This window comes from Anopheles merus, chromosome 2L, assembly GCF_017562075.2.
Source record: "Anopheles merus strain MAF chromosome 2L, AmerM5.1, whole genome shotgun sequence".
Lineage (NCBI taxonomy): Eukaryota > Metazoa > Arthropoda > Insecta > Diptera > Culicidae > Anopheles > Anopheles merus.
This window is the reverse complement of record NC_054083.1, coordinates 30,749,698-30,769,521: the sequence shown is the minus strand read 5'-3', so window position 1 is coordinate 30,769,521 and position 19,824 is coordinate 30,749,698. Positions and strand designations below refer to the sequence as shown.

The window sequence follows — 19,824 nt, the reverse complement described above, 5'->3', positions numbered from 1 at the left end:
CACCGTGCTCGGGCTGGAAGCTGTTGATGGCGATATCGTGATTCGGGTGCACCTGTTGGCAAAGAAAGCAAGATGGAGCGGGTGAGTGTTGCTGCGGTGCGTGGAGCCCCAGGACAGCCAGGTCCAACCCTACCGTGCTGATTAGCTCGAGAATATTCACGCCCGTGGCCAGCCGGCTGTCGGTGAGAAAGTGCGACAGATTGCCCAGCTCGGTGGCCGTCACACCGACAAGCGTTTGGACAAAGTCGGCAAGGTAGCGCCGGTACGTCCCGGTGGTCTCATTCGCCGCTAAGCCCTCCCGAGTGGCTTCGTGGCCGGTAAGCTGATTGCTAAAGTGGAAGGAAGTCTTACTTTGTGCGATATGGAAAGCTGCGGCTGCGTTGGGCGTGAGAGCAGTGCCCCCACCCCATTGGCTTGGGAAGTCGGGCGTGGTGCCAATGCCGGTGGCAAGTTATAATTAGACGTGCCAAAGATGAAACCGTCTGCGTTTGATGTTGAGCAGCATTGTTAATGGAGCTGGCAGTCGAGATTTTGGCACCGTTCCAGGCGTGGTTCTTTTTCTCTCTCTCTAGGTCCTCCATACGCTCCGATTAGCGAGGACAAAAAGCGATTTTTGGGATTTGGGTATGACAATTTAGGGTTCCGTGAAGGTTTTTTAAAGGGGATAGTGTTCCATTGTGGCGGTAGTGGAGAGCATCGGTTTAATTTGTGGGTTTGATTACATTATATGCGGTGGTAAGGTTGAGGATGAATGGAACTATAGGATGGTTAATGGTTCATGTTTAATGAACTGTGTCTTGTTAAATACAATAAAGTGGAAACGTATTTTCAGAGCTAGCGCCTAGATGTATACAAGATACACAATTTTCCATCTTTTTGTTCAGTTTTAGGGGAAAAAGATTCTAATGCAATGTTCATAAGAATTCATTTTGTTACGGGATTCTATGCTAAGAAGTAGAAAGTAATTTTCTACTTAAAATAGAAAAAAAGCTTGCAGTAGTGCATATTGCATACCTTAAGGGGCTCAGTAAGGCTTAATAGAAATAAACGATCTTGTTTTTAAGAGAATGCCATTATTTTGCATACTTTATTGCGTTCAGTACTATGAGCTAGAAGGGGCATTACTTCCTGCAAAAACTAAAACCTATGAGACTTAATTGTATAATTGAACGGTCATTATTTGTTTTATTGTATCTGATTCACATAGTTTATAAATTGCTGGTTAATACGCCTGAAAGAATTTAAATAAAATAACTAAAATTACATCTTTCCAGCGCTCAAAAAAACTAACTTCGCTCAACAAATCCACCGACAATCTGTTTCGAAACTCTTCTCACCCAAAACCGGGTTGTTATGATTAGAAAATGATTACGGAAATACTTTTACCGAAGCGGTAGCAAACATTTCGCGCACAATTGCTCGTCCCAGTTGGTGGGCGAAATGGGCAACGGTTGAATGCTTTTAGCGGCGATGGCAAACGCGGATAAGTATGCAGTAATTGCACATTTCCACAAAGCGTTCAATGTTGCGTGTATTTCGGATTTTTTGTTTTCGCCCGTCCCTGGTATCACAGCATGAGAATGGGAAACAAAACAAAAGAGAAACATTTAAAGCAGCCAAAACAAGAACAGCAAGAGTACACACCCACCACCGTTTAGACCGGTTCATAATTTGCAAACCACTGTGTGTTTGCGTTGGTGTAAGGGGAAACGCTACCAGGCTCGCAAAAAAGGGAAATTGTGCTAAAAATATCTTTACTGCACAATATCGGTGGCAGCACAATGGCGCCCCACAACACGCTGTGGTTCGTACGCTCCTTCGCTCGTCAAGGGTGGTAATCTTAATTATTATCTTACCGCTCCAGATACTCCCAGGCCCGGTTCCAGTCGAGCCGGTCGTGAAAGCAGAACGTTAAGCCCGGCATAATGCCGATCCAGTCGCGGTAGTTTTTGTCCATCTGGATCGCGGTCGGGTTAGCCCGGTAGCGGTCGTACTGATACTGGCCGAGAAACAGCATGCCCCGTATCGCCGCCATGATAATGAGCAACCAAAATAACCTTATGGGCGGGGGGGATATTACAAAAAAAAAAAAAAAGACGAGCCCTATGTAATCCTTCTCATTCGTCACTAGTCGCCGGGTTCCGGGATTTTGGGCCCGGCCAGCGGCACTTTGCTTACCTTTCGAGCAGATGTTTCTCGCGATCAAATATACACTTTAGGCCGGGTATGTCAAGTACGGCTAACAACTTTTGATTAAAACTTGCCTTCTTCCCACTTTGCTGCACCATCCTGCACACCCAACGATGCTCCAATTATTGAAGTAGCAGGAAAAAAGCAAAAAAAAAGGTCACAAATTTGTAACTAAATTTCCCAGAAAAAGAAACTCAATCCCGCTTAATGTGGGTAGGATTATATTCATGAATAAACTTTACAGACTGAATTTTTTACCTAACGCAGTTCCTGTGCTGCGACAGCTCACTAATCATACTGGACTTGTCTTACGTTCCGGCCACCGTCTTTATTGATCGTCGCATCGTAATGATCGCGATCAGATCACACCAAATTAGCCATTGATACACATCCCATTTAGGCGCTCTCTTGCTCTTCCATAAAAGAACAAAACGTGTCTGAAATGGGTTTTCTCCTGCCCTGGTCCTGGATTTTTACGGTGTGGCGCCATGTGGGGATTATTAGAAATTAATTAGAAAAGGAACGAGTCCCGATCCCCTGCTGGGATTTTGGTCGCAATGGTGCTGGTAAAGGCACAACGCATCAGCACGCCCCGATCTCGAGATATCGTGCTTCTTTTATTGTCGACCCCAATCGAGCGTCCATTAGCGAAAGTGGGGACAAAACGACGGGCGGACACGATAGTAACGCTAGCCATTCCGTCCCATATTAGCTGGCTGTCTGTTGCTCTCTTGTCCCGGGTGGATAATGGCGATCGATGAATATTTTTGGACGGCACTGCGTAATTAATCCATCCATCACATTTACGAACGGGAATGGTGTACGAGACTTTTATTGTTTTTTGGTTATAGGAATGAAAGAATTGAGCTGTGCGTGGTGGTGTATTAGCTTTGCTAATCTATTCTTTACAAAATGCAAAAGTAATCCATTGCTCCTCATACGCTAGCTGCATGAGGACGCTGCTTCCACAAAGAGGACACTAACACCCCAAACACGATTTACGTGCTTTACACCGTCTCGAAAGTTCAAAAAGTGTGTCGATTGTGTTGGCTCGTAAAATGGACACGTACGTCAGACGTGACGATTTACGGTCTTGGGGAAACTTTATACCATAGCACATTAAAAAAGAAATTGCAATTTTGGTTGCTTTGTTGGATGGTTTTGTTTGACACTTTTGTCCCACGTTATTGAAATTCAGGAGATAAGGTGTTTGAGGAGATGGAACTTTTCTATGGTAAAGACATGTGTAATAATATGCTAATCATGAGCTACAAACGATGTCTTCGGGAGAAAATAATATAAAAAATAGAGATGAAAGTCTGTAAGTGCCTCGAACGAAGATGTTTTATACCAAGCAGTGCTTGAATATTTACGAATATGTGATTATTCCTATCAAAAGTTAACACATTTTATTTAATATTTATTATTTTATTATTAACACTCGTCCGTCACGCGGGCTTAACGAGCAGTTTTGAAACTTTAGCACATATCTAATACAATGTTAACCTTAAGAATAGTGTAGGAAATGTGGTCAAATATTTGTTTAGTCATTGATTGATCATCAAATGATTTGTATTTAAAAAAATATATTTAATAAACTCATTTGGTAGTCGACGCAAGTAAGACGTAACTAAGTAAGATAAAAAGAAAAATCTTTGAAATTGTGGAGATTTCTATACTTGTCGGCAGAAGGCATTGCAGCGATTGTTTGTTATTGCAGACTGCTGGTACTAAGTTTATATACTCATTCTTTTTACTACAAGCTATTGATCTGATACTTACCTTCCCGCAATACAAGTAAATTTTCCGCTCCTTTGTTTTTACTTCTATAGTCATTTTCTCAATATTTGCAATCTGAACAGTACAAAAACATCAAACGGTATGTTAAAATACTATCTGATGGTTTGTTTATTTACTTCTTATGGTTTGAATTCCGCTGTATCGCATCGCAATCGTCCTGGATCAGTAACCGGCAAGAGGTGCGTGTGTAGATTGGGTGATAGTAGTTCTGTTACATAAAAGTGTGCACATTAAAAGTGGTGTCGTATCTAGTCAGGCTTAACAATACTTGCAAAGAACCTGCACCTGCGTTCTTTTAGCGATACGAACGTTACATGAGTATGATGACACTCATTAGTAGCGAATTGGTTTACACGTTTTCGTAGTTTCATTGCCGCAACAAACAGGGACTTCAGTTCAAATCTGCTACTTCTAAACGTTACGCTATGTTTACTGTACCATATATTCATCTTTGTTTTCTTTCTAACAGGATTTTTTGTCATATTTATTTGTTCATGAATCTATTCTCCCTCACTTTATGTATCGCGAAACGTGAATCACAATGAAGTCAAGTCGTGAGAGAGTGATCTGTATGTTTGCTCTACCGGTACGCAAATTGGTTTTCACAGTAATGGTCCTCGTTGTTTTTGGTTTTTGGTTGATAGTGATTTCTTTAATGTTATAATGAGTTGCACGATAGTAAAGAGTCATAGATACAGCATTGAATAATGGGTATAGCTTAAAAGTGTCCCAAACAACAACGATAGATTTTGAAGAAAGATCGAGAAGTGTCTTGTTTCCCAGGGAACTTGCAGGGAAGGATTATAAGACGCTAGCCGTAGAATGGATTGTTACACGTGTGCAACCGATAGCACGTTAGACAACGATAGGTGTGAGTGTTAGGATTTACGAAGTGAATCGCACAACTGGAGATATGTTTAACGGTGCAGACAGAAAGAGAGAAGGGAAGTGGAAAGATTAACGATTGATTTTTTGTACAGTTTTGTACGAGATTGCTAATTTAACTGGTGTTTTTTTCACTTCCTTTTCTTACGACAGAGAGGTGAGCTTGATGATATCTGGGGATCATCGATTAAACTTTCGTCGACACGCGGCTCTGGCCAGGCTTGTCACAGGAGAGTGTAGTGTTAAGGCTTAGTTGCATAGTATGCTTAGAATATCGTCCGGGGCTTTTCCTTTTCCGGGATGTTGGTTTAGTTATTATTTGTTTTTACTAACCTATCATTGAACTATGATATTGTTGGGCTGTTAGGGTGATGCTAACAGAGTGCTAATGTGTTTCCTCCACTTTTCCCAATACAACAATTGCTATATGTTATAAACATTCATTGAACAATTTTTCGGGTTTTATGTACACACAATAGGGTACTCTTGATTCTCGCAAAAGACATTCGAAAGTTATATGGTTTTTGCTTATTATTTCTTTCACATATATCCCCGCCAGCTGTTTAGTACACGTTCCATGAAAAAATGCTAATCAGACATTGAATCAGTTACACAAATCGGTACTAGAACGCTATTTGAATATGCTCATGTGTTTAAAACTGTCTACTTTCCCTACCGATAGTGATCTCATTTCAGCTGTCTGATCACTGCCTGTTGAATTTATGAGCGCACTCTGTACGAAGGTTTATGGAGGGATTTACCGAAACAAGACACAAAGTGGTCCCGTGTCATATATAAAATGTATCAATGGTTGTATCCTTATGATTAGTTTTTTTCAAACTATTTTTGCTGTTTTTTTCTATTTTCGTTTAGAAATACAGTATTATACTTACGAACTGCTAGCCCATGTAAAAGACTTACGTTTAGTACATTTACTTAGTACAATACAGCATGTAACACTGACTGACAGAGGTCGGCTTAAGGTGCCCACGGGAGCCGGGAAGGAACTGTGTTGACACTGGTAGTTTGTTTTGTGGTGTAGTCGTTGTGAATTGACAATCATGTAGCCAATGCGTAACCATAGCTAAATAGACAGTGGAAACCCATACGTAGGGTACATTCTTTTGGATGTTTTAGTACTACTGCTTGCTTACTCTACCTCCAACCACGATAATACGCGAGAACATTTGTTTGTTGAGTTATTTTTGAAGGAAACATTATTGTCTCTTAAACATATAACATGCATGCATTCCTGTTCACATTTTAACATTAGGTTCTGTGTGACAATATCTCCCCCCTGCATTTTTCTTTGATGCAGTTTGTAGAATCAAAACTGATCGTGATTTTAGTACAACTTCAATTAACGCTTCATTTATTATGCTACTTTTTGTGCGCCAAATTTTAGCCCCCAATCAGTGACATAATGACACCACTAATTGGCACGTCTCCGCTAGTGACGAGCGAAGGGCCCGCCACATTTTCCCCCGTGCTATCATCACATTGATTGGTATGTTGGACTCACAAAAACACTTTTCCGATGGTAAAAACGAGAAAGATTACCATAAATAAAGCCCAACTCTCAATGGGGCGCGAACATTCGCCATTCGTCAAATAAAACTACAGCCAACGATCGGCTGGCCGCTTCGTTTTCGTTTGCTAATTATCACTTGCCTTCGTCCGTTGTCCGCTGGTTGTTTGAATCATTGCACGTTTCACGCCGCGGTACCATTAATTCAACTCCCGAAGAGGATTTCTACCGACACGTCCGGGAGCATCATGAAGGATCGCTGTTACAGGCTCGATGAAAAGCTCGCCTTCGAAAACCGAGCGTCATTCATTATCAGCTAGGTAAATATTTACACTTGAAATTAAACCGTCTCCATCGGGGTTCGTGGTGAAAAAAGAGAGATTCCATTTCCAAAAAAGGGATTCCCTTTTTGTTCGAGGTGCCGGTAAGCCTTTTGAGATATTTGAATCATGTTTTTTGGGTCTCTCCTCAATGGACGTGATTATTCCCGGAGGCATGTCGTTCCGTTCCGGCCATTGATTTGTTATTTTAGTTAAATAGGTAAGTTGAAACAATTTGCAATTACACTGTCGATCTGTCTCCATCTGTTGGCACTGACGCTCCGGTAGCGTTTAATAGCGCTCCTTCTCTAACGACTCATCTGTGGAGCTTGTGCTAGCGACGTCCGTCTCGACCGTCGGGTTCTTCTCGAGCTGTTTGCTAATGATGACAATGTTGTTTTGTTTTTGTTTGCCAAAGTAGATGACCATCAACCCAGGTAGCAAACCAGCAGTGTGAGTGTGTGTGTGTGTGTGTGAAGGGGAGAAATGGAAAATTAATTCAATTACACTGGCAAGCTCCAAATCAGTCCGCATTGCGATGACAGAGCTGCGGGAAGTGACGAAAGCAGGGGGGTTTTGAAGCTTTTTGCTTCTGTTTTGGCTTCTTGTTGCTTAAAAGTCTACGACTACTGTTCTATGTATTTTTTTCTTCTATTTGGTTTGTCAAGCAGTATTTTCGAAGCAAAAGAAATAGCATGAACACGGAAATGGCAATGACAGGCGTAAGCTTGAAGAACGGGCTCTAGCGCTAGGGGAAACATCATCACTAGGCGTTTGTTTATCTGTCGTCGAGGGTTTTCCATGATTGACAGGGGCAGGTACACAATGACATGCTGAATGTTTGACACTTTCTCGACACCCGGAATTCAGAAGGGGATGATGAGTAACAGATACCGGACAAGGTCAGGTGCTAATAGAATAGGAAATGTATACAAGCAGGATTTGAAGCTGAAAAAAACTCCTCAAAATAACGAGCGGAGCAAATATCGAAGTTTTCCTTCTGTAATACGTCTGCAACGCGTTATCGGGTCAAGTGATTTCTGATGCTGGCTTATTCCTATTTTTTAAATTTGACTTTTGGAGAAACAGCATAGCATAACATAGCATTAACAGCTTTTAAATATTAACTTGCTTGAAAATTTACCACGCATTAAGCGTCAATAGTAGCACTTGGTAAAGCAAATTGCATAGCTTTAGGCGAATAAAATGAAGTGTATGTTCTAATAAATAAAGCTTATTATAAATTTTTGTCTAAATACTAGGATTACATCATATTATTAACGTAAATAAAGGTCTCAATGCTACTTTGCTATGAACGAACACGAATTAACTATAATAAATGAAAACAACTTCGAATATTGGGTAACAATGGTCTGAAAAACAATAACATAAAATGTAATCATTAATGGTTTATCTATTTTCTCAGTTTTACTTGTCCTGTTTAAAAATAGAAAATAACATAAATTTGATGAGGTTCAATTATAAGTTAATTTAACCATTTAGCCGATAATGATGTCACAAATTGTTTCGATAATTTCAATTTATCTGTAAACATAAATATTGTCAGCATTTTCAATACATCTTTGTCCATCCCCACGCGAACCATGCCAATTTCATAAAGTACAAGCACTTATCTTCAAAACCGTGGCGTGCCCAATAAAAGTGTCACTTTCGCTGGTGGACTCCCCCAAAGCCATTCACCAAGTCGTTTAAAAATGTTGCAAAGTCCAATCGTTGTAGCTCGTTCCATCGCTCAGTTTTTGTTGTTTGCCATGCGTTCTCGAGAGAGCATTTTAGTTACTTTTTTTACAGCTTTTGTTCGCACAAACATCATCAATCTAAAGTGGCCGCGAGAATGTATGCAAATTACGGTCAACTGAGCAGTCTGGCGCTGGGATGCTGAGCAAAACTTTTCTTATCACTAGATTGGGGTATTTTTTTGCAAGGTGTGGTTGGTGTGTTTGTTTTTTAGTACATCATTAAAAAAATGCTTCCCCGTGGGTGTATGATTTAGTGCAGCGGCATGGACAAGCATCGAGAGCGGTCGCACGTCTGTAGCGAATGGGGTAGCGCAAACGATAATCCATCCAGCTCACAAGCACTGCGAGACCAGCGGGCTTCATCACGATGGTAAATAGCACACCATTATGGACATCGGTGTTTGGGCTAGGACGACGGAGGTGCTACCAGGAATGATGGCGAGAAAGTTCATGAAGCATGTAAATGGTTGTAAAATTTTGGTGTGCTAGAGCGAGCCGTTTTTGCCTTTGTCTGACCATTCAGCTTTGCTAGATTGTTGCAAATTGCTCCATTCGCGGAGCGGATATGCTGTATCAAAAAGAGTTCCGAAAGAGCTGGAAAAGTTTTATGACGCTTCCGCGCTATGGTGCTGCATTATCGTTGGGGTTTTGATTTAAATAAATGCCACTACATGACTCGACGGTGGTGAAGATGAGATTTTCTTTCCGACTGTACTGTGTGGTCATGCAAACCTTACAAAAAAAAAAACCGTGCCAACGTGTAGTCAAGTGGAAGTACAAAACGAGTAAACGAGATATTTCTCCCCGGTGAAACACTCACACCGAGAGCAGTTCAATGGAGACAATTTATGCTCTAATGGTACACATTGGGGCAATATATTGTACATGAAAATCGATGATTGCTCGTGGCAGAGGAGCTTGTAAGGGGTGGCACTTTGTATGATTTATCATTATGATTCGTTCCGGGTGCACGGCTTCCCATCGAGCACCAATTTTATGAGGTTGTATATGGACTTGCAGCCCAAGTGTGTAGAGCATCCTTTAAAGAGTCATTTATCTTGCTGAATATTCATACGAAAGAGCTCCGACTGTTCCCACCGGTAAGTGTGAAAATACTTTTTCCTTTTGCACATGATGCATTATCTCCTTTGGAATTGCAATCAGACAAATTTTCTGCTGAAAGAAAGCATTTTACAGAGCAAAGGTGAGAATAATGGCAAACATTTGTACTGCTTCTTTATAGCACGATGCCATACGTTTATTGTTTCGTCTCGCACTTAGTGTGGTCACGTATTTTTATTGTAGCAACTCGAAATCGGGACACAAACGGGTATATTCACATATCGTACGTAGGAAAATAAATAGGTCTGTTCGCTTCAGCTACCTTCCGACCTACCGCGTCCTACTCAGCCTGTCCAGACTCCAGTCGAGCTTAGTAGCTTAGAGGTTTAGAAGCATAGGCTTCTGCTAGTGGTTGCTGCTGCTGCCGTTGCTGCTGCTTGGATGGCACAAGCATCTCGGAGAACCACAATATTACCTCAAAGACATTGATACTGATATAAAATTTGCTTACCACCTATAACTATTAGTACACACGCAAACACACACACACATTCATACGTACGTCTCACACAGTTGATTCGTGTTTGGTCTATACTCGCTAAACGACACAATTGGTACCCCTTGCTGCTCGACTACAATCAGTTCTATCACGAGTACTAAATTCGAAAGGTACGAAAAACGGCAATCAGTTCCGATAACATTACGAAACTTTAAATTCCAGATGTATGAGTATTAACAGGAAAATGAAATGATTGAAAAGAAGATCCTACTCAAATAGTTGCATTCCTGTTACTGATAATGTCATACAATTTCGCGTGAACATGCTGGTACTAGATTGATGGCACTCGATCGCTAGTATCTAAGGTTCGTTTGTTCGTTTCTATCATTAAAGCGAAGTTTTAGTTTGAAATGCCGGATGAGCTACAGGTTTGATCCGTCAAGTAAGGTTGATAAACTGGCAGCCGTTTGTGGCAGCCTCAGTCACTGCACGTGGTTTAGTCCGATAACGATCACATTAAAGCTCGGTTCGGTTGAGGTTGTCAAGGAAACCAATGGAAACTCAGCACCGTGGTGAGGATCGATCTGGTTTTGTGGCATGGGTGCCAGTTACGGAGAGTGCTCTTGATCATTCTGCTACACACATTTAGCTACTAGAGAGATGCGATAGATTTATGTCTTGGCATTGGTCCTGAACATTCCGTCCCTTCTTCGATTAATCTTCGTATTCCTAGCCCTGTTTCGGTTGGTTGCTTTTTAAAAAAGGGGAAAACAATATATCAAATTGTTCTTTACTTTGCAACTATCAGGTGTATAAAACAGTTTTATATAATTCTAAGTATCTCTTAGTATCTCTAAACGGGTCCTTCTTGGTTGGGTTTTCTATTTGTTCCATTCAGGTTATTCCTCTATCCTCAAACTATCACACCTTTGAACGCTTGTCCGATGAAAATAGAGTCGAAATGAGCTGTCTACTAAGTCCCTAGCTGTCTTTACTCGTTCCTTTACTTAGTATCGATTTTATAATCTATTTAATAACATAATCAGTGGAGTAAATTTGAAAACAGGTCGAATTTCGTTTGAGTGTTTGAGTGTGCGTTTGTGCAAAGGAATGCAATGGAGAGAAAGAGAAAGAGAAAGAAAAGAGAAAGAAAGTAAGAAGAAAAAAGTTATGATTAGTTTTAGGCTCGCAGGTGCAGATGGCGTTACATTTGTCAAGGCAGGTTTTGCGATAGGGCGGGATGTGGAATGAACGTTTTTCAAAGCCTAATTATTTACACACCATAGGATACGTGAACACAAATACTATAACGTAAAACCAATGATAAATGATAAAAAATTATTATAGGTGCTCAAAATATTTAGCCTACACAAAAGAACGAATACTTAGGGTGAAACTGACATGAAGAGCTGAACAAACGGGCAGTCTGTATGCACGAGTGGTTTCAATGTTTAGTTCCGTTTTGAGTCCTGCATATCTATCCAGAGCACGCTCGATTTGCTACATTCAAACTCTCTTCAAGCACTAGAAATCTAGGTCTACCGTAAACCGGTTTGGGTCACTTGATTGGCCCCTGGCAGGTATGCAATCAGGTGCATTGTGCTAAATGTGCAGCGTTTCTCATGCGTTCAGCGTAGCCGCGCAACAGCAGTAGCAGCAGCAGCAGCAGCAGTTGATGATAGTTGATGCCGACCTTCATCCGTAAGAGGATTACGAAAATAATTGGCTTCAGGGTTCGGTTGGTTGGAGCGGAATTGTGGCGGCATTGCGCTGCGAACAGCGTGCGATCGCTTCCGATGCAATGCATTGTCGTGTCGAATGGCACCTGGTCAAGCTTGGTAATCTCCTTTGGGAGGATGAGAGGGAGCGCCCGCTGGCAGTGCCACCGTTTATCCTGCTAGCGAGCGCGCAACGATGGTTAAGGAACAAACCGGCCTGCAACGCTTCAAGTGGGTGCCGACAGCAAGCTTTATTCCCCAAACCATCGCCCTGTGATGGTGCGGTTGTGCTAATTAGGTTGCACCGCATTACTGTGACGAACGTTCGATTTAGCGAAACCGTTCGGATGAGGATGGCTTGCGGTGGCATCTTTAAACAAGGCTATGTTGGTTATAGTTGGCTCAAGCTCATTCCGTGCAGTGTTATCGCACCTGGGAGGATGTTGCAATTGCCTTCACATTGTTCTCGATTGGCTTATTTCATTGGAAGGATTGTTTGGTTTGGGGTAGGTGTGCTAATAGCTGGAAACGGTTCAAAGTATGCTGTACTGAAGGCGAGCGCACAGGAAAGAGCTTTGCAAATAGAAGGGTTTACGACGATAGTAAATGCTTGGTTGTTTACATTTTATTCATTGCCAGTTTAACTAAAACAGATCTTTGCTGGGCTGTTTATGGGGGTTTCTTCTCTGAAGTTAATTAACTGCGATGGATGATCAAATTTCAATTCGAATAATTCTTTAAATTCAGAAGCAGCATTATATTGTACTTATTCATGTATCGCTGAGGCAGCTGATTGCCTTTGTCTCAATTTGGTTGAATCTAAGCATTTATTTATCAATTAAACTTATCACAAATCACTATGCGCTAATAAATTGTTCATAAGAACCAATAACATTAAATTGTTTTAATAAAACCCTCAAAAATATGTGCCTTTCATTTCCAATGCTCGCCACCAAGCGCAATAATACATAAAGTTTATTTGCCTGTAATTTTCACTCCCATTAACTCCGCATTCGCCAGATTTCCCATTCAACCTTAAAGCTTTCCTTCGCCCCAGAAAACAAACAAACCACGACGTAGGAAATAGTTGCGGCAAACAAAACAGCCACGACAACGATCGACAATCACGGCAGAGTGAAATGGGCACAGAATGGTACCGAAAGTATCCGTTTCTAATTTCTTAAACGTTCTCGTGCCACTCGCATCCAAGGAGGGCTACTCAACGGCAGAAGCATACCACACACATACACACACACACATTCTGCCTCAGTCAACGAGAAACAGACCCCATAACCTAAAGCTTATCACAATTGGGCACACTAATGGTGCAAATGGTGGTGGGAAAATCGTGCCTTTGCTTCGGTGTTTCCCATCGCCGCTAAATGGAGGTTTGTTTTTAGCCTGCAAAAGGACCGGTTTCGGTTTTGGGTTTGGGTCGATTTGCTGCTAAAAGAACTTGCTTTCGTTCCATATTATACCAGCCCTTCCACGATCAACACGGTGTGCATTAGCAAAATGTCTTCGCTGGTTTGCCCTCTCATCCCTGTGCCATTGGTTGGTGGAGGGAATCAGCGGAAAAGCTCTTTTAAAGCTGACACTCAGCAGTAGCAGTACACGGCAACAACGGATGCACACACGTGTGTGTATGTATGTGTACTTATTTGCGCCCAAGGCAAGGGGAATATTTGCGAAGCATTTCAGCGACAGCAGCCAGCGACTAACAACAAGCGTGTGTGCGCGCTCGCGCGACCGGATAATAATGCTGTAATCGAAATCCGGTCAAGTACACGGATGCTTCTCGCTCGCTGCCAGCGCTAACGGAATTGCCATTTCGCCAAGTGTCTTCACTTGACGTGGCGTGAAGTGGTTCGTGGGACGGTGGATCGAATCGAACCTCGAGTATGGTGGGTCGCTTTTACATTCACCCGGCAAAGGTACCCTTGGGTGGCTCGAAAACCGGACGGATGCTTTCTACATTCGATTTCGCTTCGCCTCCTCGAGCACGTTATTGCAGCGGAGGCACCGCACGACATTGCCATTCTTATCGGGTGTCATTGGAGTTACATGTCATTGGGTGAGGTTGAAGGAGAATAGGAATAAGAAGAATGAAACCCTTGCTAACCGTTCTCGTGGCACGGAGAAAATTGCTTTACCCACTTTTCCTTCACTGGAGCGGATGCATTAATTTCCGTAGCGTGACACGTTTCGCTGTTCCCCCGGGATCATATGGGTGTAGAATTTACTTTTAGTCTTACACAGGATATGCCGAGTTCTAGGATAAGTGCACTCGCAAAGCACAGCTTTAGACTTCCGTCCGCTTCGCTGGCCAGTGTGTGTGTGTGTGTGCGCCATGCGGGGAAAATCAAGACGGCAGGAAATGAGGAAGGATTTATTGCATTAAATCTCGTCGTAGTTTGCAGCAAATATGTACTACGTTTGTCCTAGCGTATGAAATTATGCTGCAAACTGATGGATCGCAAATAGAGATTACTGCAGAGATTCGTTGCAACTTTGTAGACTGTCTGGTAGAGGTATTGCATGTTAGAACAAAGCATTAGAATGAATGGAGTCTGGTTGGGAGAGTAGTAGTGATCTATTATTTGCAAGCTTAATTCAATCCTGTTGCGCATCATATGGTATAAAGCAGGCATGTGTGCTTTTTGTGTTGTTTATTTTAAATCCAACAGGCAAGCCGACATGACGCTACTAAGTAATATTTCATTCAAACGCAACGTTGTGATAAGTTCACTTTTAATTTAAAATTTGCAAGAGTTTAGTTAGTGAAGCATTAGATGAAACTGAATTAGCTGAAGAAGCTATCAGATCCATAAAAACATTTTCACAAATTAGTCCATTGAATACTAGGAGAATATTTCAACAGATGGCGCTGTGTAATTAATGTTGTTTTATTGAATGTTAATAATAAGAATTGTTTTTGAGCATATGTACGATTGTTAATGTAATCGGTGTTGTACTGATAAAGAATTTGATTAAGTTTTTGATTAGATTGATGGTGACAAGTTTTGATGTTTTTGATTATTCGCCAACTTCAATTAGTAAATAATGGTATCAACATGACCGCAAAACAAATATTTGAATTGCGATGCACTAAAGACGTTACTTAATTTTGAATTCCGAAAAGAAACGAATGCTATTCCATTCGATGGCTGATGTCGTTCTACGTGATTGAGGAATGATTTAAAGGCTGCTTTCAAACTGTTTTGATTTTAGATTTGAAAAAGTCTTTCAAGGAAAATCGGTCTTAAAGAGGTCCAAGAATGTTATTTCTGCGCAAGTATGCTACAAAAACGTAAACTAACTCGCCGGATCTACATCTTGAAGTTGAAATGAGTGTTTTTGGGGCATAGAATTTTAAAGCCTTTGCCGGGATACCAGAGAAGGATGTTCAAGGAAAAAGGTCATACCTAAGGGCTGCAATGATAATCCACAATCGTGCCACTTCATCGAGCCAAGCACCATGTAATCCCGGTGCAGAACGTGAAACAAAATCCGCTTGCCGAAAACAAACCTCAAGAGGTACCCGAGAGTCGTTTCTTGTACAACTCACACATATACACACACACAGCAGATGGTCGTTCTGGGTCCGGGAAAGGATAGTTTACATATTTTCGTTTCGTGATTTGCATAATTGAATTTCGTCGAAAGCTTGCGGCAAAGATCAACCCTCAGCGCGTTGGCGAAAAGCTGGGCCCGGCCGATGGTGGCGATGGTTGCTTAACCTCGACAGCAAGGCCGGTTTGACAATTTGATGATTTGGATGCATATCGGAAAATAAAGGCGATAAGAATGTACCGTACCGAGGGTCTGGATGGAGGCCATGGAGTATGGCAGCGAGGCTTCCCAGAGTAACCGCAAAATGGAGAACCCGTCCGATCGATGGGGGACGAATTCGTCACTGTTATTTTTACGGACGACGGCAACAAAAGCAACGACGGTTTTGCCACAGAAAAGGAAACCACTCGGCGTTTGATTATCCTTGTTTGAGTCTCGTTCGGGTCAAGTGGACGGTGCCTGGGTATTTGCGTTAAGGGCATTCCGGGAAAGTGGAATCCAACCTGAACATATCCGTTCGTTTCTCCCCCCCCCCCCCCTTTTTTTGTTGATCCCGGATGTACATTAATCGAAAAGCTGAAAATGTGACCCCGCTGAACCTACTCTTACGCTTCGATGGATGATGGCACTGACTGACATCGTGCTTACAGAATAGACAAGTCACAGACAGGGAGGAAGGGTGGTAGACGTACGCAGCGACATAAATGTAATACGTACAGAGCTGGAAATGGGAGCACATTGTGAAAAGCTAGAGGAGCCTCTTAATGGCCAATGGATGATGTACAAAGCGGGTGGACGTGAAGAAATGAAATCCCCGTTCAGAGAAATCCCCACAAAGCAGCAAACCCAAGATCAAGCCCAATGTCCCAGCGCAGGTCCCGGTTGAAGTGGCCCCACCGCTCAGCAGCGTTCGTTGGTCTTCAGATAAAACATAAGTCGTTGTTGGGGCAAATAAAGAAACGACCAAAAATCCACCCCAAAATAAACCTATCTCATCATCCGAATGGTCAGTTCGGATAGACCGTTAGGGATTGCGGTCGGTCGGAGTATTCTTGTGTGTGTCTGTGTGTGAGTGTGCTATATTGTAGTCTATTTCTTCTTATTCCCCTTCAAGAATGATATTTGATTTGCCGATGGAACATGATCGGGGAAAATGTCATTCCCTTGCCCCATCGGGTATACTGGCCAATCGAATCATCTTCACGAAGTCAATACATTTAGCAGTATTGTTTACCACCTCGATGATGCCCCGCACGCTCGGAGGGGATCGAGCAACGGGAGTCAAATGGGATCAAAGCGCCAACGAGAAGCCACCATCGGCATGGTCCAGTGCAGTAAAAGGTGAGGGATTTGTTCGATTTCAGCAAAAAGTGCTACATTACAGCTCCCTGGAGTGTTGTGAGAGCGCAGTTTGGAAAACGATAGAAATAACCTCTTTTTTGTCTTTTTTTTTACTTTGATTGTATCACCGATGGGCTGAAGCTGAAGCCGCTCAAAAGGTCACCCAACACGATAGAGAGATGGGAAATTAGGTTGCTCTCTTCTGCGTCTACTTTCGTATTTATCGTGGCTGGGGGATAGTAACACTTTGGTTAGCAATTTTGCAATTTTTTTGTTGCATCTTTAATTGGGAGTGATAAAATGGGCGATTTGTATGTATGCTACAGTGGCTGCGAGCAACAAGTTTAGAGATACTTTAAGACATGTTTTACTTCTCCGTTTCAAATATGCTTACAGTCACAGTGAGTGTTCGTTTGTTTCTGTTTTCGCTTCGAATGTTTGCTCTTCAAAAAATAGTTATTATTGAAGAATAGAGTAGCTGAAACATTAAACATTGTTTTCCCTCCTTGTATATGAATATAAAAAATGCAGTAACGGCTATATCCTTTTCCTCAGTCACCAGACTACCCTTAGATCTTGGCTAGTATTTGCATACAAACTTTAATTGTTAACAGTTTTAGGGAAAATAATTACGAACATGATTCAAACAGTCAACAACACACGCTAGCGTTTAGTATTCGATGTCACAGTTTTGTTTTTGTTTCTGTTGTGGATTTCAACTCGTTCAAAATACATACTACATGAAGAATGCTCATCAGGTTGGCAATAGTTTTGAAGCGTCAAGTAACTAATCAAAAAATCATGGTAAATAATTGCATTATTTTAAAGTCCAAACTGCCACAGAGGACTAGTTGGAACGTTATGCCATGCGAAATGCATACCTTTTGGCGCATTGGTTCGTTTCGATTGTTTCCATACGAGTTGAACTTCTGTTTGACTCTTTGCTTAGTGACTTGACGCTTCACGCTCTATCAACTATACTGGAAATGGGTTAACGCATCCTAGACTACGCGGCTAAAGCATTAGCAAAAGGGAACCAACATTGAAGGAATGTTGTTTGCTAAGGACTCTACGGTATGAAATAGCACGTTCACTACTATTTACAGACGTTGCTTGAAGTGATCCGCTGTTGGGGAAAAGAAATATTACATCGTATTCTCTCTATTTACTCTCATTTTCTCTACGCTTTCCTGCCTAGTTGATCACTTCAATCGTCTTGAAAGCTGCATTACCACTAATACGGTTCGGTATGAAACATTTCTACAGGGTTGTTTTTAGTTTTTAGCGGCCTGGCCGCTCTTTTGCTCTAAACTGTACAGTGGCCGGCCGGCTGGGCAAACACAAAAGCGGCAGCAAACGGCAAACGCACCACAACCGGCAGCGTGTTTGAAGATTGGTGTTATGATACACAGGACAGCGCACGCAGGGTGTAGGGATGTTTCATGAAACATGGTTGGTCAACTGCTGTTCTATACACACATGGCACAGATGCAAACGCAAACAGGGAATGGATGGGTGAGCAAAAGCAAAGTACGCTCTCGGATGGGAGAAGGCGGCGGGATATTGGGCAATAGTAAAGCTGGCAATACATTACAGGAATTCTTCCTCGTGCGGTGGTGACGGTCCGGACACCGAGAGTGTCGGCAGGTTGGACAGCTTCGGCGTCGGCTTGACGATCCCTGCCGCCGCTGCGGTGGCACTGGCTGTGACAGTGGCGGCGGCCGCTGCTCCCACCGCCGGTTTGCTGCCGATCGCGACCGGCACACCGACCGTGACGAGCGTTGGCGTCGTGCCGACGACGACCGGTACGGCACCGGGTGTCACGGTCGGTACTGGGACCGGGACGGGCACGGTGACCGCGACCGGCTCCTTGTGACACTCCACCATCTCGATCGAGTCCTGCCGGAGCGACTTTTTCCGCCGCGCGTTACTGGCCGAATGGGCGGACGTACCGTTGCCCGTCGTGCTGTCTTCCGTCTCCCACTCGGGATACTCGGAGAAGCGCCGCTGTGAAGAGCCAAACGGACAGAGATATTTAGTGAGGTGCAATCAAACCTTTAACGAGTGGGTAGGTAGGGGAGAGGGGTATGTTGGGGAAGCCTGGGAGCTTTAGAGCGGAAAAAGGACATTTATTTATTCGGAACAGTGGTTCAATGGCGACGCCGCGTTCCATATCTGCTGCGAAAACAAGAGAAAGAGAGAGAGAGTGTTGAAGTGTTACACACACACATACACACACGTCAGTGCACACCTCGTGTCAATGGTGGTGTTGGAGTGGTGTGGGGTGTGTAGGGGAACAGGGATCGGTGGTTTGTGGTGACACAAGGGCTTTACATCTAGTACACTCAACACACAAAAAACACAGAAACGAACGCACACACGGAAGGAAGGAAAACACTCGCGGGGAACGATTCTACTGCGGGGTGAAACATACAGCGACACTTTGGGTCGTCGGGCGTGGTGGGCTGTGTGTGTTGGTGGGGGTGGTGGAGGTGGAGGATTATGGTGAAATAACACTACAACTGGTGAGTCGGTCGGTTGATGGATGCTGCCGATCGAATCGAACCCGTGCAAACTCTACACACTCTACGTCCTTCGCTTGAGAGACGCTGCTCCTAATGGACTTGGTTGGTGTGCAACGCGGTGCAAAGCCCTATTTCGATCGAGGCTACGGAATTTGATAAACTTATTTCCACGAGCGAGGAACTACGGATTGGGATGCTTCATTTGTTCAGCTTTTGAAGGGCATTACGAAGGGCTACAGAGCTGACTAGTTGTATACCAATGTGAAGGGTTTTGATAGCGTAAAGCTTTATAACTTCTAATACATTAAGGATCATGAAATTTAGATTACGTGAAATGAAAACCAGATGTTGAAAACATGTAACAATTGTATTTAATTAATTAATTAAAATACTTCGAGCAATTCTAGAGCGGTGTGTGCCACAGTTCAATTCTCAAGAGATATTTAAAGGCCGGGGACATTGTCCGTAATTGCTAGAGTAATTTCGATTTTCACCAGCGCATCTGGCTGGAGGAAGCTTTTTTTGGTCATCGAGGGAATGGTCGTGTCCTATCTCAAATTTCAAAAGTTTTTTAACAGCTATTTTATGTGATAATGACTGAAATGCATCAAGAACAAGTGTAT

General features: G+C 42.7%; 2 protein-coding genes across 6 annotated transcripts in view; both read right to left on the bottom strand.

Moving 5' to 3' along the window:
- Window positions 1-129: 129 nt before the first annotated feature.
- LOC121592314 lies at window positions 130-2,288 on the bottom strand. The gene is made up of 4 exons (XM_041913714.1): window positions 2,179-2,288; window positions 1,857-2,057; window positions 205-329; window positions 130-137 (listed from the first exon to the last, which is right to left on the bottom strand). The coding sequence occupies exons 1-4, from the start codon at window positions 2,286-2,288 to the stop codon at window positions 130-132; spliced, it is 444 nt and encodes a 147-aa protein (XP_041769648.1).
- Window positions 2,289-4,613: 2,325 nt separating this feature from the next.
- Window positions 4,614-19,824, bottom strand: part of LOC121594920 — a 111,376-nt gene continuing 96,165 nt past the window's right edge. For 4 of the 5 annotated variants that reach the window (XM_041918748.1, XM_041918753.1, XM_041918751.1 and 1 more), the window contains 2 exons: window positions 18,271-18,683; window positions 4,614-7,102 (listed from right to left, as the gene is read on the bottom strand). In XM_041918748.1, the coding sequence (XP_041774682.1) occupies window positions 7,015-7,102; window positions 18,271-18,683 (501 nt within the window). In that variant the 3' untranslated portion in view covers window positions 4,614-7,014. Of the gene's footprint in view, window positions 7,103-10,704; window positions 11,071-18,270; window positions 18,684-19,824 lie in introns of those variants that run through there. The other variant, XM_041918752.1, reaches the window with a different exon arrangement.

Excerpts from the sequence above, each read along its gene's own strand:
- LOC121592314 (XM_041913714.1), bottom strand. The coding sequence starts at position 2,288 with ATGGTGCAGCAAAGTGGGAAGAAGGCAAGTTTTAATCAAAAGTTGTTA. Across the intron at positions 2,058-2,178 it reads GAGAAACATCTGCTCGAAAG|GTTATTTTGGTTGCTCATTA; the intron begins GTAAGCAAAGTG and ends CCCGCCCATAAG. Across the intron at positions 330-1,856 it reads GCCTGGGAGTATCTGGAGCG|CAATCAGCTTACCGGCCACG; the intron begins GTAAGATAATAA and ends CTTCCACTTTAG.